Source organism: Peromyscus maniculatus, chromosome 22 (genome assembly GCF_049852395.1).
Source record: "Peromyscus maniculatus bairdii isolate BWxNUB_F1_BW_parent chromosome 22, HU_Pman_BW_mat_3.1, whole genome shotgun sequence".
In the NCBI taxonomy this organism is placed as follows: domain Eukaryota; kingdom Metazoa; phylum Chordata; class Mammalia; order Rodentia; family Cricetidae; genus Peromyscus; species Peromyscus maniculatus.
In genome coordinates this window covers 43,369,905-43,391,044 of record NC_134873.1, presented here as the reverse complement: position 1 = coordinate 43,391,044, position 21,140 = coordinate 43,369,905, and the positions used below count along the sequence as shown (strand labels likewise).

Here is a 21,140-nt window from a genome sequence, read left to right as displayed (position 1 = left end):
CACCACAGCCCGGCCAGAAATTATTTTTTTGTTTGTTTTTGAGAAAAAAGTTGTATCCTGGCTGTCTTTGAACTCACAGAACTGCCTACCACTACCTCCAGTTCTGGGATTAAAGGAATGTCCTACCATGCCTGACATTGGCTTTAACTCCCAAGTTTCTACCAATCTCCTGTGTATTAAATTTCAAAACATCATAATTTTTAGAACTTTGGCAGCTATTCACATCTATTTTGTATTTATGTTTGCTAGTGGTTAGTTTCCAAGTGTGGTATTGGTTTATAGCTGCTGCCATGTTGCCTGGGCAGGTATAGAGAGGGAAAGGACCATGACATACCCAAAGCCTAAAAACAAATTAGGAGAATTCTCTACCTCTGACATTAGGAAGGGCTCCCTTTACTGTGCTTCAGATCAAAAATGACAGATTGTCTTGGAACATTTTCTGTCTGTATCAGTGTGCTCTTGGGTTTCAGGTTGCTGTTGAGTCCAGGACAGGAGGTTGTAGAGAAATCAAAACCAGGAAATTCACTCCTGACTATACTGTGTTTTTTCTAATTGTGGTTTAGCTTTATCTGCTCCCATTTTCAGAGTCTTCAAATAGTGATTCCATTCATTCTGTCCCGATTTTTAGTTAAATTTAATGGGAAAGACAGAACAAACTAAGCTTACTGTTCGTGTTGTATCCAAAACATAGTTGTTGTTGTTGTATTTTTAATTTTTATTTAAAGGAAGCATGGATTTAGCTGGGCATGGTGATGTATGCCTTTAATCCCAGCACTCTTGGAAAGCAGAGGCAGAAATCCACCTGCCTCTGCCTCCTGAGTTCTGGGATTAAAGGTCTGTGCCACTACACCCTACTAAAGTAGATAATCTAAAGGTGTGTGCAGTGGTAGACCACAGGTAGGGATGTGGTATGGGAATGGAGACTAAGAGTAATCAATTCCATATTCATTAATAGGATTAATTAAAGTGTTAATTTTAACCTTTTTGATCCATTTCTGCTTCATAATTTGACTTACTGTTTGTGATTAACAGAAAATATCTGGGTGAAGTCTCTAGATATGTATGTTATAGATCTAATTATTGACATAGTTATAATAATAATAGACAATTATAAGAATGAGAACTTAAAATAAGAATTCATTGTTATTCCTTGCTTCTCAGGTCTTAGAAAAATACCCCAATACACCTATGAGTCATAAAGAAATTCTTCAAGTTATCCAGAGAGAAGGACTAAAGGAAATCAGGTGAGTTATTAAAAGTATTACTAGTAATAATTATGTTTAGAGTATCTAATAAAATTTAGTATGTTTTGGTATTCTTTGTCTTAAACCTTCATTGGTTAGTATAATGTACTTTATGAACTTCTAGTTCATTTTTCTCTCAGTCCTTGGATTTTTTTTAAGTCATAGCATTTATAAAATCAAAAGTAAGTAAAGTAAATTCTTCATGAAAAAGTAAGTAGCTGATTTTCAAAGCCTATGCACCTTGATTCTTAGGAAGGCCTGGAGTCATCTTTAAGCTGTCATCTATCACTTTGTGCTTGGTAATTGGACAAAAATTATTACACAGCAGCTTCAAAAGTAGGCAGTGTAAGAAGAAATAAGATTTCTTAAAAAGAATGAAATGGAAAAGGTCTTTGTGTGTCAAGAGAAAGTCTTTGCTGGGCATCATCACACATGCCTGTAGTCCAAGATGCTTGAGAGAAGCTAAGGCTGGAAGATCACTCGAGCCTATGAGTTCTAGACCAGCTTGGACAGCATAGCAAGAGCCTCTCCCCCAAATAAATAGATAAACAAACAAATACACAAATAGGGCTGCCAAAATGTCTCAAGGAGGTAAAGCTCTTGCCAGTTCGGTGACCTGAGTTCAGTCTCCAGAGCTCACTGTGGAAGAAAGGAGGTGATTTCTGGAGGTTGTCTTTTGGTCTCCACATGCATTCTGTTTCACACATGCACAGACACACACACGCACACACACACACACACACACACACACCCAGACACACACATTTAAAAATGAATTTTTAATCTTCAAATGTAGTAGATATGTAAATAGGGTCAAAGATAATCGTCGATTTCTAAGAGTCTTGTTATGTTAGCTTATAATAGTCTTATTTGCATAATTAAGACTGTCATTAAGAAATGTTAAAATTATGCCAAATTCATTGTGTATATTGAGACAAATTTGGCCATCTACATTGGAGATATTTCATTAAGATAAGAAATTTGAATAAAAAAAATGTTAGGTAGGCTGGGGCGCATTTCTCAGTTTTCAGGAAATAGAGACAAGTGCCAGGCCAGCTTCAGCTACTTATTGAATACCAAGATGGTAGGGCTACCCAGCAAACTCTGTGTATTAGTTACTTTGTTGCTGTGATAAAGCATTATGACCAAGGCAACTTATAAAAGAAAGCTTTCAGTTGGGTTTACAGTCAGAGAGGGTGCTAGAACAGTAATTGAGAGCTTACCTCTTGGATTCACAAGCATGAGACAGAGTGAGCTAGACTGGGAATTAGATGGGTTTTGAGACCTCAAAGTACACGCCCAGTGATACTCCTCCAAGAAGGCCACACCTCCTAATCCTTCCTAAAACACTTCCAACAGTTGGGGACCAAGCATTTAAATATATGAATCTATGGGGACCATTTTCTTTAAACTACCACACCCTGTTTCACAACATTAAACCAAAATAAGGATACAAAGTTTGTGCTTTTTTTGTTTGTTTGTTTGTTTGTTTGTTTTGTTTTGTTTTTTGAGACAGGGTTTCTTTATGTAGTCTTTCCTGGCTGTCCTAGATCTCACTCTGTAGACCAGGCTTGCCTTGAAAGCAGAGATCCATCTGCCTCTGCCTCTGCCTCCTGAGAGTACTGGGATTAAAGGTCTGTGCCACCATGGCCTGGCTAATGGTGGTTCTTAATTGTGGGCAGGGGATCACTCTGGTGTGCGAGGAGCTATTTTTGAAGATAATACTGGATGAGAAGAGGAACACACTGTATCATTTAATAGGCAGGTAATAGGAACACCACATACCTTACATGGACAGTTCCTCACATTGAAGAGTTGCCAGTGATGCGTCTTTGAGAAACACTGAATTGTGCTAAAAAATTTAAAAATAGACTGCAATTTCTTTTTATAAGTAGCTATTGTATGATCTAATTTTTTTTTTGAAAATTTGATTCTTTTGGAGTTTCACATCATGCACCCCAGTTCCACTTACCTCCCACCCTCCCAAATCCTCCCCTCAGCTCTGCAGTGTTCCCCCCCACCCAAGAAAATTTTAAAAATCAAAACAAAGCAAGCGAGCAAACAAGAACAAGACAAACAAAAACCTCTTCACTTCTCTTTCTTTCCCACCTCTTCAGCACCTCTTCATTCATCTGGGTGGCATCGAGGGCCTCTGTGTTATACAGTACACCCTTTTGTCCTGCCTGCTTTACTAGCAAATGTTGATTGCAGTGAATCTGGGGTCTGGTTCAAGGCCTCTGGTTTCTGGTACATCATCATCACTCACCAGAACTCCTCTGGGATATCCAGTGGCTGCCCTGAGTCATTGAGCCCCTGTGGGTATTGTCCCACAGGATCAGTCCCTTCACAAGCTCCAGCAGGTCCTGGATGGGGTAGATGTTAGGGTGGGCCAACCCAAGGCCCTGCTGTGAGCAGATGGTAACTGAGCTAGTCAGTCCAGGCCATTGGGGCCATCCACCTCAGGTGAGAGGGTGGAATCAGCTCCCCTACGCCCATGCCCTCAGGGTTGTTTCACTCTCACTTGTGGTGAGCGGTGGGGCCATCTCTCCCATGAGGGTTGAGGCCAGCTTTCTTGCTGCAATGTCCATCGAGAGGCAAGGCCAGCTTTCTCTGAGCTAGCAAAGGGTGGAGCTGGCTCAGCATGGCCCTCTGATTTCATCTTGCAGGGTTACTTTGGACCCCTGAGGTGATGTGGGTCACAGACATCAACACAGACCCCAGCTGCAGCTTGACCACAGACCCAGACATGGTCCTTGGCAGCAGCTGGGTCTAGATGTCACAATTTCCCCAGGTAGCAGTGCAGGCCACTCAAATTGGCCCGAGCCCCAGTGGTTTAGTGTGGCCCTCGGACACCAACATGACCTTCGCCCTCGAGTGTCTGCACGGCCTTCTATGGTAACAGGAGCCTTTGAAATCAACACAGACCCTGGCTGCAGTAGGGGCACAGACTCAGACATGGCCCTCAGCTGTAACTCTGGCCCAGACATCACCATGGCATTGGCCAGCAGTGCAGGCTGCTCAGATCTGCATGGCCCTAGGACACCGACCTGGGCTCAGATGGATATCTGACCCTGGGCATCCTCATGGCCCTCAGTGACAACAGGCCACATATGTCAATCCAGACCCCGGCCGCTCTAGGGCCACAGACTCAGACTTGGCCCTTGGGAGTAGCCTGGGCCTGGATGACACCATGGCCCCAAGTAGCAGCACAGGCCACCTAGATCTGTATGCCCCCAGACTCCAACAAGTCCATCGGCTGTGGTTGAGATCCCAGGCCTCTGTATAGGCCCTAGCGGCATTCTTGGTCATAGACTTCAACACAGACCCCAGCTACAGCTCCACCAGGGACCCAAATTGTCTCAGGCTGCAGCTCGGTCTGTCGACATCCTGAGTCCAGGTGGAAGCACTGGCAACTCAGATCAGGATGGCTCTGGCAGCATCATGGCCCCAGACACCAACAAGGCCACAGGTTGTGGCCCAGACCCCAGGCTCCATGTGACCTCTGGTGGCAACATGGACCACAGACTTCAACACAGACCTCAGCTGCAGTAGGACCACAGACCCAGACATGGTCATTGGGCAGCATTCTGGGTCTAATTGTCACCAGGGACCCTGGTAGCTGCATAGGCCAACCCAATTGGCATGGCCCTGGGTGGCAGCCCAGATCACTGGAATCAGTATGGTCCTCAATGGCAACAGGAGGTATGAATATCAACATAGACCTTGGCTGCAGTAGGGCTGGGGACCCAGACATGGCTCCCAGCTGTAGCCCTGGCCCAGATGTTACCATGGCACTGGGTAATAGTATGTGCTACTCAGGTCTGTGTGGGCTCGACTGCAGCATGGCCTTTGGGTACCAACATGGTTCCGGTGACTGAAAAGGCTTCAGGCAACCACACACACACACACACACACACACACACACACACACACACACAGCCTTCGGTTGCAACAGGAGCCACAAATGTTGGCCCAGACAGCACCATGGCCCCATGTGGCAATCAGGCCTCCAACATCAGCCTACTCTTCACTATCTTCATTTCTTCCTTTCTGCCTCTTTCCACAGCACATGGACCACTCTGCTTCTCTTTCTCTGCCATTTCTCCACCACATATTTGCTCATCATTATGGCACTCACCTGCCCGGCACCTGACTAACCCCCACTTGAGCAGAACTGCAAAAGGGGGCCGTGGATGTCTTCCCACCAGCCAGGGCCTTGAGTGTTCCTTAGATTTCAACTTTAATTTTCTTTAATGTGATACTTCAGATTTGCTTATTTTTGTGGTGTTGGGGGTTGAATATAAGGCATCATTGGATTCCATGTAAGTGAGAGATGTACCTCTGAGTCATGTACCCAACCCTTGAGATATTTTCAATTGGTTCTTTTCTAGAGCAAGAATATCCCCTCTGTGTGAGGGGCATGGTAAAGAGACCACTGAAATGGCTTCTTCATTAGGGAGAAGGTTTTTATTGTGAATAAGAGAAGTTATCCAGAGGCACCTGGAAGAGTCCAGAGCAGTGAGAGAAAGAAGTAGACTGGTCACAGGCAGGGCTGTCTTCAGGAGAAGTGAGAGAGCATGGAGTGGAAACACAGGCCTGTTGTAAGGAGGACAGGAAGCTGGGGGAAGGGAGGAGGGCCAGGAGGCTAATGTGGACTTTGAATTGTGTAACAGCTATTTGTGATGCTGAGGAAGCCTGGAGGCCAGCATGGGCTTCCATATGTAGATAGCTGCCACAGGCATATATATGTCTGTCAGTAGAGAGCAATCAGTGTCTCTTCTGTAGTCGAGCTTGAGCTCATTTCTGGACATGTGGACTGTTGGAGACCCAGCTGCCCTTCCCTTTTGAGCTAGTGCTGTTGTGAATGTCTGTATCCCAGCTTCTTGGGAGGTTGAGGCTGGAGTATTGTACATTTCAGTCTGGCTAGAGTAACCTAGTAAGACCTCATCTCAGAAAGAAACAACCAAAAATCAGAATGGGGCCAGTGAGATAGTTCAGCAGTTAAGGTGCCTGCTGCCAAGCCTGACATCCCAGTTTGATCCTTGGAACCCACATGGTGGAAGGAGAGAATCAGCCTCCTGCACATTGTACCCTGGCCTCTGTGTGTGTGCCTATCATGTGCAGGTAAACCCACCCACACAAACTTGAAAAACAAACAGCAGCAGAAAAAGAAGCTTTGATTGTGGTCACATATCAGTAGGTTGAAAATTAGTTTATTTCATTGATATGAAAAGTTATAAATGAGCATACCTCATTTTGATGTATTATCTTTCTGAAAAATTTGTGTGTAAACATTTATAAATTAACACACTAAAAGGCCATTTATGCCGGACAGTGGTGACTCAAGCCTTTAATTCCAGCACTTAAGGCAGAGGCAGGCAGATCTCTGTGAGTTTGAGGCCAGCCTGGTCTACAAAGCGAGTTTCAGGACAGCCAAGGCTATACAAAGGAACCCTGTCTCAAAATCAAAAACAAAAACAAAAGCTGTTTATTTTTATTTTTTTAAAGCACTTCGAGACCTTTCAATGCCTGTTTAGAAGTGTAAAGCACAGTATTTAAAGTACAGGGGAGACAGAACCCGCCTTAGTTTCCTTGTAATAATCTGTGACTGTTGGTTGTGTTCTATTTGAATTCTGAGTATACATTAGTGTGCATTGCTTCTAGAGTCACAGTTTGTCTGTCTTATCTGTTAAAGCGGTGCTGGCAAGTCAGTCCAGCAGCCCTCATATGCTAGCATCCTCCTAGAGTGGAAAAATACTTGCACTTGAGCAGATTCTTCCTGAATTTATCTTACCCATGAATTTGCTGTTTTCTGACCTAGACCATTCATTAGAGTCCATATAGTAGGTAGTTTGGATGTGGCATCAATTTGAATCTTATATTTATAGGTCAATATGATAGATTGTGAGGCTAATGAATGGTTGTGGTCAACTTCCTAGTTTCTAGATTAGTTTTTTTTTTTTTTCTTCCTTTTTCACCTTTGGAAGAAGTTTAGTAGGAGTATTTAAAAATCATTGGCTTTTCATGGAAAGTAACCTGAAAGAGGTACAGTACTATATACATAGTAATTGGCAATTGTGAGGATAAGCAGATGGCTTGGATGTGTATTCCTTCCCACAGAAACTTATCTAATAGTTATAATACAGTGATGTCTCTGATGAGCTGTACAATTAGAGGTCATCGGTTGCATTCTCTCCTATAACCTTTCCCTGTCACATTATTTTAGTTACAGAATAGACACACAGTTACAGAACTGCCACAAAAGACAGTTGGAAAGGATAATGTGTTTTATGTCTCATTTTTTACAAATGAATGAAGGCTCATAGAGATCTTGAGAGTTGACAAGAGTCACACAACTAGCTCTGGGGTTTTTAGTCTATCATACTGTCTTTATTTTTCTTTCTGATTAATATATTCTATCATTTATATTAAACTTACACTGTATGCTACATATAATAGCATTAGATTTGTGGTTGTTGATTATTACCCTTTGCTTTCTGTTTTTTTTTATAGTGGTCTCAAAGTTTATTTTTTACTTTATACCAAAGTCATAGGCACTTTTAGGGTTGATATCATAAAAATCTCAAAACTATCTATCCTCCACCTCTTATAAACAAAAAAAATACATAACAGAGGTAATAAAGAATTCATAGTTATTACTTTATGGCAGAAATCATTATCTCAGCAGAGGAGATCTTTTTTGACTACTTACCAAGCTAAGTTGCCCCAAAGTGATTTCATTAGAAAGACCCTAGTTTAAGAATGAAGAACATGCCGGGCGGTGGTGGTGCACGCCTTTAATCCCAGCACTTGGGAGGCAGAGCCAGGAGGATCTTTATGAGTTCAAGGCCAGCCTGGTCTACAGAGCGAGATCCAGGAAAGGTGCAAAGCTACACAGAGAAACCCTGTCTTGAAAAACAAAACAAAAAAAAAAAAAAGAATGAAGAACATGGGCTGGAGAGATGGCTCACTGATTAAGAACACGGACTGCTCTTCCATAGGACCTAAGTTCAATTCTCAGCACCCACATGGTAGCTCACAACTGTCTGTAACTAGTTCCACGGGACCAGACACCCATGGAAAAACACCAGTGCACATAAAAAAAAATAAAATAAAAACAAACTAAAGAATGAAGAACATTTTTTTGCCTGTAAGATGACCAGAGGTAAAAGCATTTGGTGTATGGATCCAATCTGGATCCATCCCATGGTAGGAGTGGAAGGGGAAAGCCAACTCCCAAAAGTGTATATGCACATTTTTTATTAAGTTACTAACATTTTTCTAAGAAACAGAAACAAAACCATTCGATATTGGTAGGTTTTTGGTTTTTTTTTTTTTTGCGACAGGGTTTCTCTGTGTAACCCTGGCTGTCCTGAAACTTACTCTGTAGTCCAGGCTGGCCTCGAACTCATAAAGATCCCTAAGTTCTGGGATTAGTGGAAGGAAGGTAGGCTCTCACAATACCCAGGCTGTCCTAGAACTCTTGAACCTTGTAAGTGGTGAGATCACGGTGTCTACCAGCTTCCCAGCTTTCTGTTGTGTTGTTTTTTTAATGAGGCTGGATTTACTAAGGAGCCTATGCTAGCCTAGAACCCATAGCTCTCCTAAGAGTACAAGCATGTGCCTCTAGACCCAGCAGCAGCAGCAGCAGCAGCAGCAATATATTCTTGTCTGTTGTTTAAATTCGCATCAAATTCTGTTATAGATCAAAGAGAAGAAAATAATGCTCAAGGGCCTTAGTTGATGGCTTTACGATGACTCTTGGCAATCAGATGCAGGGGGGGGGGGAACACTATGAAAAATTCACACTTAACTCTAATTACACTTTTTCATAGAATTCAAGTATTTCACTTGTTTTTCTAAAGTAATTAGACTATGTGGCTGAATTTAAGTGTGCAATTTTAGACAGTGATATGTTGGACTAATTTGCATTTTTAAAAAATTAATATTTTATGTAGCAAAATGGGGATTGTTACTAATTTGAGAGTTGTTAATAGTGCTGGGAGATCAAGGTATAACTTAATTGGGGGAGCTTATTGTTACTTGTAAAGAAAATTAAAAACTTTTTTTTTCCCTCCTCTTGTTTTCTTGGGGTGCATTCCAACTCCAGAAGGTAAGAAGTATTACTTTATTCTAAAGGAGTATTAAGCAATTATAATGTAGTCTTTTACAAGTTTTACTGAATGTGCCAATGTATGCATGGTTTTTACTTTATAAAATGATTTGCCCTAGAAATAAAGTAATAGTGATATTATATAAATGTTAGTTACTAAATGAGCTTTTTTGTTTTGGTTTGTTAATTTTTGTAATTTGTAACCATTACATGGCCATAATTTTAGAAATTGTTGACATTAAGGCCTATCAAAATTGTCATTTGTCTTAGAGCACTGAAGTACCACTCAGCATTAATGAAAATGCTTAGAAGATAGAGCAATGTGTGTTGCCTGTTGCTTGTGAGATTGAAAATATATTTATTTACTTGACTGATACAGAGAAAATAATTGGTAAATTGTTTACCCAAAGGATACTTACTTTAAACCAGGCAGAACAGATGAAAATTCATAGTCTGAATCCTTTACTGAATTGGCTTTTTGTCGATGTTTGCTGGTCTCTTTAGATAGCTGTTGGTTGTAGCAATTCCCGTTTATAGTATAGTGGGGTTTTTTTGTTTTGTTTTAAAATTTCAGTTCTATGACTTTGATGTGAGGCTTGAGGACAGGGAACTCTATCTGTATTTTCATGTCATAGAATGCCATGTTTGCTTACAGCTTCAGATTAATCTCTCAACTTCAGTTAATCTGTTCATTTCATTTATAATTTATTTTTTAAGTAATGGGTTATGAATGAAGCTTAATTAAGATTTAACCTTTTAAGTTATTTGTGTGTATGATGTGTGAATGCAGTTACATGTGTATCGTGGCGCTCTTGTGGCAAGATCTTTGATTTTGGTCTGTTGGACACTTGCAGGTAGTAGTGGTGGTCTCATCTTTGAGGACAGAGTGGCAGACTGAGCTGTTTCTTGTCTTCTGGTCTTTTTTTTTTTTTTTTTAATTGTTTTGTTTTGAGCAGGATCTTACTAAGATCTGTCTCTGAAATGCTGGGCTTAGAGATGTGTGCCACCATGCCCAACTTTCTGTGATCTTACCCCACATGCATAATACCACCTAAGAACTCATTCCTATTTTAGTATTTGTTTTTGAGACTTGACGTGAAAGCCATTTGATATAATCTAAGGTTTACCATATCTAAGTTACTTCTCTGAGAAAGAATTTCTGATAGAAAATATCATGAATTGGTTAAATAATTAGGTCAGACTACTACTTAAAAACTCAGAATTTTGATATCCACATCCACATGTGGCATTCTAGTTCTCACAAAAGCAGGAAGCAAAGCCTGTGTAGAAACAGTTCAGCAGCAAGAGCACTTGCTACTCTTGCAGAGGACCCAGTTCAGTTTCTAAAAAGTAGTTTTTATAAAAAAGCCTAAAGCAATTATAACAGCACTAGCTATTAAGATACAAAATTGCATTGCTAAATGAGCAATAATTACCCAATAAGGACAGTGATGTAAAATTTTATCTGATTTCTGTGTTTTTATTGTCTCCAGTTCAGTTCTTGTATAATTATACCCATAGTTTATTTTCTTCACAGAGATTCTGAGCTTCAATTTCTGTGTTCATGTTGGCATTCCTTTTACCTGGAATCATAAGATCTTGTGTAACCTTTTGTACTTAGTTTGGATACAAACACTGTTTGGGATTTGGTCCAGCTGTTAAGAACTTTAAGCATCCCAGCTGAGCAGTGGTGGCTCACGCCTTTTTGGTCCCAGAACTTGGAAGGCAGAGGCATGTGGGTCTGTGAGATCTAGGACAGCCAGGGCTACACAGAGAAACCCTGTCTCCAGGAAAAAAAAAAAAAAAAAAACTTTAGGCGTCCTAATCATCTATAATAAGATAGTAAATAGATAGGTAGTTAGTACCTTTATTACAGAAACGAAGAAGCATTCTGTTTCTCTCAAAGCTAATTTTTATTTTTATGGCCTGTTTATCACAATATTTAAAAGTTAGATGGTATAATGAGCTAGTATTTGAAATGACCTTGGCTAAGATGGGAGTTAGATATTTCGTATGTGTCGATGAGACAAAGACGTCTCATCGACAGTGGAACAGGAAAGACTTGCAGAGCTAGTCATGATAGAAGGTAAACTCTTGTTTTTTGCCTCACTTTTGTGTGAACGGTAGGTGATTGGGCAAGGAGCTTACTTTGCCTCCTTGGTAATAGGGATTGAACCCAAGGGTCTCACAAGGCATGATAGTCAAGTACTCTGTCAGCCTTTGAACAAGGAGGGGTGTGTGTGTGTGTGTGTGTGTGTGTGTGTGTGTGTGTGTGTGTGTGTGAGAGAGAGAGAGAGAGAGAGAGAGAGAGAGAGAGAGAGAGAGAGAGAGAGAGAGGGAGTGAGAGTCAGTTTCAGCTGGGCTTTGTGGCACATGCCTTTAATCCTAGCACCCTTTGTGTTGTGGCTTTCTCTCTGCATTTTGATATGCCACCTATCACAGTTCAAAAAAAGAATGAACACATGCCCATTAGAGACATACAGGATACTTGGTGATTTATTTATTTTTATTGGTATTTATTAGTGTGTTGTGGTGGTCGGAAGTGGACATCAAGTATATTCTGCTCCCTTTTCCACCACCTACTTTTCCCCAGAAGAGTCATTAACTCTTCTGTTTGGCTAGACTGGCTGGCCAGTGATCTCCAGTGATCTGCCTTTTTTTATTTTAATGATTTATTTATTTTTATTTTTATGTGCATTGCCTGTATATATGTTTGTGTGAGAGTGTTGGATCCCCTGGAGGTGGAGTTACAGGCAATTGTGAGATGCCATGTGGGTGCTGGGAATTGAACCCAAGTGCTCTGGAAGAACAGCCAGTGCTCTTAATTGCTGAGCCATCTCTCCAGCCCGAGATCTGCCTTTCTTCTTTTCTTCTTTCTATATTTTGGTTTTTCGAGACAGTTTCTCTGTGTAGCTCTGGCTGCCCTGGAACTCACTCTGTAGACCAGGCTGGCCTTGAACTCACAGAGGTCCACCTGCCTCTGCCTTTCTTAATGTCAGTCCTCCACTTCTGTCCATGTTGCTTGTGGTCTCTGTAGTAGATTTGGTTTTAGGGTTTTGAGTATCACCAGCAGGGAGCTGAGAGGAAGATGAGTTGAGAATGTCCTGTTAAGTTGTTTTGCCCCTTAATAATTGTGAAAAACAAAAACTACGTAAGGGAGTTGTAGTCAGACTCCAGACCATTCCCTGACTTCTTTCCATATGAACTTTCAACGTGCTTTCTTATTACTTCTGTTTTCCTAGATACAGGAACGTGTTGCTTTAAGAGTTGCAGCGCCCAATGTTAGGCATAGATCCTATACCTGTAATTCTAATGCTTGAGAGATTGAACTAGGAAGATTGCCTTGAGTTTGATGCCAGAAGCTACATCTAGAGTTCCACACCACTTCAGACCTGTGCTACAGAATGAGGATTCTGTCCTAAAACAAACAAACAAACAAACAAACAAACAAACAAACAAACCAGAAACACCTACCAATCATACACAAAAGGATTAGTGTGCTTTCTTTAACACTATAGCCCTTGACCTTAGACTAACACTTGGTTTTTAGTAATATTTTCTATCATTTTATATCCTACATTTTAATATTGTTCTTAATTTCAAGCTTTTGTTTGTTTGTTTTGTTTTGTTTTTCAAAACAGTTTTTCTTTGTAGCCCTGGCTGTCCTGGAACTCCCCCTGTAGACCAGGCTGGCCTCGAACTCAGAGAATCTGCCTCTACCTCCTGAGGGCTAGGGTTAAAGGCGTGTTCACCATCCAGCTTGAAGCTTTTATTTTAATAGCTATTTCTTAGCTTTTTTCTGTTGAATAAAATCCACAGGCTTAATCATCTGAGAACATACAATTTTATTCCTTTTTGGTAGTCAGTCTATAATTTGATTTTTAAAAGACTTAAAAAAATTAATGTGTATGAATTTGTTTGTTTTTGAGGCAGAATTTCACAATGTATCTCTGGTTGGCCTGATAATCATTATGCAGAGCAGGTTTGCCTCTTTTTGTTTGTTTGTTTTTGTTTTTGAGACAGGGTTTCTCTGTGTAGACCTGGCTGTCTTGGAACTCACTTTGTAGCCCGGGCTGACCTCGAATTCACAATCTGCCTACCTCTGCCTCCCGAGTGCTGGGATTAAAGGTGTGTGCTGCCATGCCTAGCGTGTATCAATATTTGGCTTGTGTGTGTGTATTTGCACCACATGCATGCTTGGTGTTTGCAGAGTGTAGAAGGGGACATTGGATCTTCTTAAACTTGAGTTATAGATCGTTGTGAGCCTCTAAATGGGTGCTGGGAATTGAACTTGGGTACACTGCAGGAGCAACAAATGTTCTAAACTACTGAGCCAGCTTTCTAGCCTCTATAATTCGATATTTTATAACATACCCCCTTTTTGTTGTTTTTGTTTTCCAGGTCTTTACTCTGTAGTTCAGGCTAACATAGAACTTGTTTTCATCCTGCCTCAGTTTTGAGAGCAGCAGTTCTCAATGTGAGGATTTGAATGACCCTTTCTTATGAGTCACCTAAGATCATTAGAAAACACAGATGTTTACACTGCAATTCATAACAGTAGTAAAATGACAGGAAGGAGCAGTGAAAATAATTTCATGGTTGGGGGTCACCACATGAGGAACTGTATTAAAGGGTTGCAGCATTAGGAAGGTTGAGAACCACTGCTCTAGAGGCTTGATTATATGTGTGGATCACCATGCTCAGGTATACTTTTTAAAGCATGTGGTGTAAATGAGTTTCTAAACGGTCTTATTAAATAAAAACACAGAACCAGAAATAGGGGTGAAAATCTGACCGAGATCAGAGGGGTAGGAACAGCTGCCAGGCTCCAAAGAGAGCGACTTCCTTTCTAAGCAGACTTATATGCCTTTTCCGTTCTGTTTTCTAATTGGCTCTCTCAGCCCAGCTACATCACTTCCTCTGCCTGCCCAGCTCTGTCACTTCCTGTCTATCTGTACAGACCTCCTATGGTTGGTGCTGGGATTAAAGGCGTGTGTAACTACACTTGGCTCTGTTCTCTAGTGTGACCTTGAACTCACAGAGATCCAGACAGATTAATGTGTGCTAACATTGCATGACTTTTGTGTTTACTATAGTGGCTGGCCTTCCTCTGATCTCCAGGCAAGCTTTATTTTACTGGGGGACACAGATAAAATATCACCACGATGTGGTTTTATGCTTAAAAATGCATTGCTTATACTTCTCTTTTCTGTTTCTTTTCTTTCTTTTCATTTTTTAGTTTTTGGTTTCTTGAGACAGGGTTTCTCTGTGTAGTACTGATTGTAGAGCAGGCTGGCCTTGACCTCTGCCTCTGTCTCCCAAGTTCTGGGATTAAACGCATGCAGTTAACTATACCTTCCTGTTTCTTAATGCAGAAGTGCTTAACATTAGACTTATGGTAGAACATTAGACCCATTTTCTTTTCTTTTTTAAAATTATTTACTTTTTACTTTATGTGCATTGGTGTTTTACATGCATGTGTGTCTGTGTGAGCATGTTGGATTTCCCTGGAACTGGAATTACAAAAAGTTGTTAGTGGCCATGTGGGTGTTGGGAATTGAACCCTGGTCCTGGAAGAGCAGCCAGTGGTCTTATCTCTACAATCCCAGTTCCATTTCCTTAATGTAGTGACAGACCAAGATAAGGATGCCTGTTAGTGAATTTTATTGCCCTTTTTTGAGAGCACAGTAAAGTCTGATGACACTTCAAAATGAATTTTTTCCCTTAGGAGCTTGCTTTATAGTAGAGAATGGCATTGAACTTGGGATTCTTTTGCCTCAGTCTCCTAAATTCTGGGGTTATAGTTGTGTGCCATCATGCCCCACTCAAAAAACTTTTTTCATCATAATAATGAATTATTATGCACATAAAATTTTAGAAAATGAGAAAGAAAGCTAATCCATGCAAAATAAGTCTGTAAATTGTCTTTAAAGTGATCTCCTGTGAAGCTTAAGTACAAGAAACCACGGCAGTTTTGTTTACAAATCAGATTTAGTTTAGTGCAGCAGCACACAAGAAGCTGGAGATTTATTTGAATCTGTGTGTGTGTGTGTGTGTGTGTGTGTGTGTGTGTGCGCGCGCGCGTGCGTGTACATGCTTTCCACTTTAATTATACTTACAAAGTTTTGTGTGTAAATAAAGTAGGTTTGCAAAATAAATTTGATATTGTTCTATGTTGATTTTTTTGTTTTTCTTTTACTTAAATGTTAGATTACGGATTTTTTTCCCCTTTAGAAACTCAAAAATGAATTTTCCATTCATTTTTTTTCATGGCAATATCTTTCTGTATTAATATTTTTTACAGTTAGTAAAACAGGAATATTGATCAATTAAAGAAATTAAGTCAGCATTACAAAGAATATTCAGAGATAAACTAATCACTATGCTCTTCACCTGCTTTGCTTTGTAGTGGGACTTCCCCTCTTGCATGCTTAAATGCAATGCTCCACACAAACTCCCGAGGTGAAGAGGGCATCTTCTATAAAGTCCCAGGTAGAATGGGAGTATATACTTTGAAGGTAAGTTGCTTGGGAGCCAAGAAAGAGTAAGTGACAATGTATAATAATTGAGTCACAGAGACAGAATTCAATATTTCAACCCTAAAATAAGTAAGTAAATAAATTTGGGAGAGGGAGGAGATGTTCTAGGAATTGAAGGCAGGGCCTCATGAATACTAAGAAGGCACCCTTTGTATATATTCTTATTTAACATGGGTTTTTTTTTTTTTAGATTTATTTTATGTGTATCCGTGTACCACATACATGCAGTACTCATGGATGCCAGAAGGGGGTGTTTCATTCCCTGGAACTAGAGTTTCAGATGGTTGCTAGTGACTCTGTGGGTACTGAGGATTGAACCTGAGGTCCTCTGGAAGGAAGAGCAGCTGTCAGTGTTAACTGCTGAGCCCTTTCTCTAGCCCGTTTCTTATTTTACAGAACTTCAAAATATTTCAATTACAAATTGAGGATTCTTTTTTTGAAACATACTGCGTAGAGCCATAGATTCTTTTCTTTTTCTTTCTTTCTTTTTTTTTTAAAGATTTATTTATTATGTATACAGTGTTCTGCCTGCATGTACCCCTGCCCGCCAGAAGAGGGCACCAGGTCTCATTACAGATGGTTGTGAGCCACCATGTGGTTGCTGGGTATTGTACTCAGGACCTCTGGAAGAGCAGTCAGTACTCTTAATCACTGAGCCATCTCTCTAGCCCAGATTCTTTTCTTTATTCATAAATTTCCCCACTAAAACTTAGTTATGGTTATTATTCCTTTTTTTTCTTTCAGAGCTGAGGACCGAACCCAGGGCCTTGCACTTGCTAGGCAAGCGCTCTGCCAGTGAGCTAAACCCCCAACCCCTTATTCGTTTTTTAATAATGGGAAAAAGTAAAGTTTGAAAGATGTAATTCCTGACCAGTGTTGGCTGTATTGTATCAGAAGAAGAATAGGAACTTTGATCCGATTCCACACCCACATTTCTTCTTCCATAACAAGCTGGCTAATACCTCATTTGTACACTGAAATGGTGACCTTTTCTCATCAATATCCTTTCACTTATGAGTAGGAAAACCAATGTAAATGAGCTTAGTAAATAGGCTGGAAAATGTGTGAACTCATACAGCTAAACTAAACATTCATGGGAAATCCAGGCTGGGTCCAGATGATCAAAAGGTGTCATCTGGTCTTGGTCTGTTCTTTCTTTTACTTTGTTCTCAGTCAGCTTCTCCTCCTCGTCCACGGATTCAGTCCGAGTCTCCGTTCTACAGACTGAGAGTCTAGAGACAAGAGTCCAAGACTGAAGCAGGGCTCCACCTCACTCAGACTGACTGACCCGTGTGACACCCACCGTTCATGAGTTATGGCTGTTGACAAATGTCGAATCGTTGTCATCCTTGATGTGGGGTTGTAGTTGAGCTTGTGACAGCCTGATAATTAGGAGAGGGCTTGTTTCTCAAAGGAAGTTTATCAGCAAACCAGAATGGCAGACTATTTGACAGACTGTTGTACCCCAAGTGACACGTCCGTAGAGACCGCTGTCTGTCCCACTGCCTCCTGTCTCTGAGCTTATCACGGTGCTCAGTGGCAGTATTGCGTCCACTGACATTAAGAACTCTGACCTGAGGTGCTGAGATGGTTCAGCATGTGAAGGCACTGACAGCCTGTTTTTGGTTCCCTGGGCACATATAAATGAAGGACAGAACCAACTCCTACAAGTTGTCCTATAACTTTCATATGTGTGCTATGGCACACAGGTACCCAACATAAAACAAAACACAGAAAATGAACACCTAGGTTTGGTGGCCGTGCATGCCTTTAATCCCAAGCACTCTGGAGGCAGATGTAGGTATCTCTGAATTCTAGGCAGGCAAGCCAGTGAGATCCTGTCTCAAAACAAAACAAAAGAGGAACAAATCCCACATCTAGCAGCTTAATGTGGTGGCATATGGTTATCAATCATAGTACTCAGGAGGCCAAGGTAAAAGGTCCTGTCCAGTTCTAGATCACCCTGACCTATATAGTGAGCTCAAGGCCAATCTGTGCAATATATATAGCACAACCCTATTCTGCCTTTTAATGTTAACTTCCTCTGACTGTCTGCAGTGTTTAACTTGTGGGTGTTATGGGACTTTAGCCCTAAATGAAGCTTTCATGATCTCATTTTGATGCTTTAGCTATTCTAGATCTTCCATGATTTTAATTGCATTCATTAAATGCGTACTGTGTTGGAGAGAGAGGGAAAGAAATCCTCAAAATGTATTTTCTGTTATTACATACCAATTAGTACAGTTCTTCTGATACCATGTGTTCGGGGGTTTCTCCCATATATCAAGCAGTTCTCCAACTGAAGTCAGCTAGCTGCCTTTAATTTAACTCAGTTTTCACTGTTTGGCTATTGTGTCGGTCAAAGGGCCCAGTACTAAAGGTTACCCTTCACTTCAGCTATTAGTTACAAGTCTTTGGATGAGACCTAAGCTCTAGGACTGCTTACAAAAGATGTTAGAGGAAAAAAAAATCTTTGAGTTTTCTATTTATTGTAATGTAGATAAAAGACATTCATGAAGTGAGGTGTGGCCACTGAGTATAGAATCTGTCTTGGCATACCAGTCTCCAAGCACAGACTTTAGCCATGTGCAAGCTCATCCAAACCCCTGGTCTTTAGAGTTTTTATGGAGGATTTGTGATATGAGTGTGATTTTTGTCATTGGCCATCAACTCAACCTTCGTTCTTGAGAAGATGGACTAAAAGTTCCAATTTTCTAATTACATAATTGTTTCTCTTAGTAGTCAGTCCCTACTCTGAGGCAGACCATTCCGAGCCAACAAAGAATCATCCAAACAGACGATCTAATTATCAGTAGAGTCAAAGACCAAATAGCAGAACAATAGGTTTTCCTAATCTGCTGTTGATCAGGAAAGTACAAAAGTTTCAGCACTCTGTAGCAAGAGCTCAGAGTTCACTGTAGACAGCAGTTAAGAGTACTTGCTGATGTTACAGAGAAGCAAGATTCAGTTTCTAGCCTGATGCCCTCTTCTGGCCTCTACAGGCACTGCACACACATGGTGTGTGTATACATGCATGCAAAACTCTCATACATAAAATCTTTAAAGAAAAAAACTAAGAGTTCAAATAATCATATCGTCAAGTCTATGCCAAAAATAGACTAAGATGAATAATCTATAGTTCTTGATCTCTGTAATGCTTACATTTTAGTTATTAAAATTTTCATATTTACAAAATATATTGTGAAACTCTTCCATTATAATGACACAAAATAAAGATTAGTTTTGAATAAAGGGGTTTAGAAAGTTTGTGTTATTACTTGTAAGATTTAAGTTGGACTTGAACATATACATAAGAAGAGTGAAGGCCTTCAAGGATAAGTAGCTCAAATGAAGGAACAGATAAAATTCTGGATGAATTTGAAAGTAGAGGAAATTGGATTAAGTGATAATCACTGTAGTTGGGATAATTGATAAATTAACAAAGTTTTACCCTGACTGAGCTCTGTGTTTGGGTGGGGTATTGAGTAAGTAGATGGCAGAGGTCTTCAGAGAGAACCATGTCATCAGATCTATGTGTTATGATTTTTATGAAAAGGAGATTACAGTTTGGTGTAGGAACTCAGAGTAGTAATATAGGTAGACACAAGACATTTGAGGCACAGAACACGTTGCATTTGGTATGTGTAAAACAGTGGGTGAGAAATGATTCTAAGATCATGAGCCGTTGATCCCAAGGGGATCACAAGTTTTTTGCAAAAAGAAGATAATTATATTTGTATTTCAGATACTTGTTGAACCTACAGGTCAAGATGTCTGGCTGGCAACTAACTCTATAAAAGCTGTCCTGCATTTTGAAAGAAGGAGTATAAAAATATGGGGTCTGTATTTTAAGAAAGTGTATAACATAAGAGATGGATTAGAGAGAAAAATTTAAGTGGAAAAATACTGTTCTTGCTCAATCGGACTTAATGGCCTTGGGTAGATGTCATGTGGTGCCAGTTAGATGGAGGGCAATTTTTTTGTGTTTGTCAGTTCAATTTTTAATGTGATAAAAATAATTATATGGGATAACAAAGTATTGATGGAAAGAAAATCCATAAGAAATAACATTCATTTATCCATTTATTTATATAAGCTTTTTGTACTATGTAAACACATAGTAACTAGTACTGAGCTCTCATAAAGGCTATGTTGTGAACATTTAATATTAATTAGCTCATTTAATTTCTGTGTGCTCTTTTAAGGTAGGTGCTATCACCCCACCTTAGACACTGAAATGAGGTTATGGGAGATTGAGACTAAGGCTGTGTAACTGGGAGAAGATGAAGCCAGAGAGCCCTGCATCACTAGCCTTTCGTATGCTGCTACTCTTTTCTCACATGAAATGGTCATAGTTATGCTGTCTGTTTAATATTCTCATTATTCAGAGCTGAAACTAAAGAGATTGATGTGATTCTTTAAAAAACAAACAACAGGCTGTGCGGTGGTGGCGCACGCCTTTAATTGCCCACCTTTAAAGCACTCGGAGGCAGAGGTAGTTGGATCTCTGTGAGTTCGAAGCCATCCTGGTCTACAAAAGAGAGTTCCAGGACAGCCAGAGCTGTTACGCAGAGAAACCCTGTCTCAAAAAACCACATAACGAAACAAAAACTCCTTTTCTTGATGCTACTCATTAACCAATATTGAGGACCCAGTTAGGTGAAAATAATGTGATAATCTTGTTCTCCTGACTTTAATTCTAGAATTGAATTCAGAATACATAGGGCAACCCACCCCACCCCACCCCACCCCACCCCCGACACAAATATGTCTAACAAAATCATTATTAGCTTTTTAAACCTGAACATTACGTCTTTTACCTGGATTTACGGCTACCAATTTTCTGTAACTTAAACATATGTGGTACCTGCATATGAATGTTGTGTATAATTTTTATCTTCTGGGTGTAGGTGGAAAATTAATTTATTTGACCAAAAAAAGGGGGAAGTATCAGGATTTCAGCTAATATTGGTGGTTTTACTATTTTATAATAGTAAAAATTAATCAGTTAAGTTACTGTATTACATACTAGAAATTTAGTTTGGATTTGCTAAAATGGTAATAATCCTAACAGGATGCCTACATTTTCAGAAAGATGTGCCAGATGGAGTGAAAGAGCTGTCAGAAGGTTCAGAAGAAAGCAGTGATGGTCAGTCAGATTCTCAGAGCTCTGAGAACAGCAGCAGCAGTGATGGCGGCAGCCACAAAGAGGGGAGAAAGAGCAGGTGGAAGAGGAAAGGTAAT

At 40.3% G+C, this 21,140-nt stretch overlaps 2 protein-coding genes across 14 annotated transcripts in view; one reads left to right on the top strand and one right to left on the bottom strand.

Moving 5' to 3' along the window:
- Positions 1–21,140, bottom strand: part of LOC143270260 (dual E2 ubiquitin-conjugating enzyme/E3 ubiquitin-protein ligase BIRC6-like) — a 310,541-nt gene that overhangs the window by 174,772 nt on the left and 114,629 nt on the right. The window lies entirely within an intron of this gene.
- Positions 1–21,140, top strand: part of LOC143270259 (putative Polycomb group protein ASXL2) — a 316,750-nt gene that overhangs the window by 224,058 nt on the left and 71,552 nt on the right. For all 7 annotated transcript variants that reach the window (XM_076559530.1, XM_076559528.1, XM_076559531.1 and 4 more), the window contains 3 exons: positions 1,162–1,244; positions 15,767–15,875; positions 20,988–21,135. In XM_076559530.1, the coding sequence (XP_076415645.1) occupies positions 1,189–1,244; positions 15,767–15,875; positions 20,988–21,135 (313 nt within the window). In that variant the 5' untranslated portion in view covers positions 1,162–1,188. The remainder of the gene's footprint in view (positions 1–1,161; positions 1,245–15,766; positions 15,876–20,987; positions 21,136–21,140) is intronic.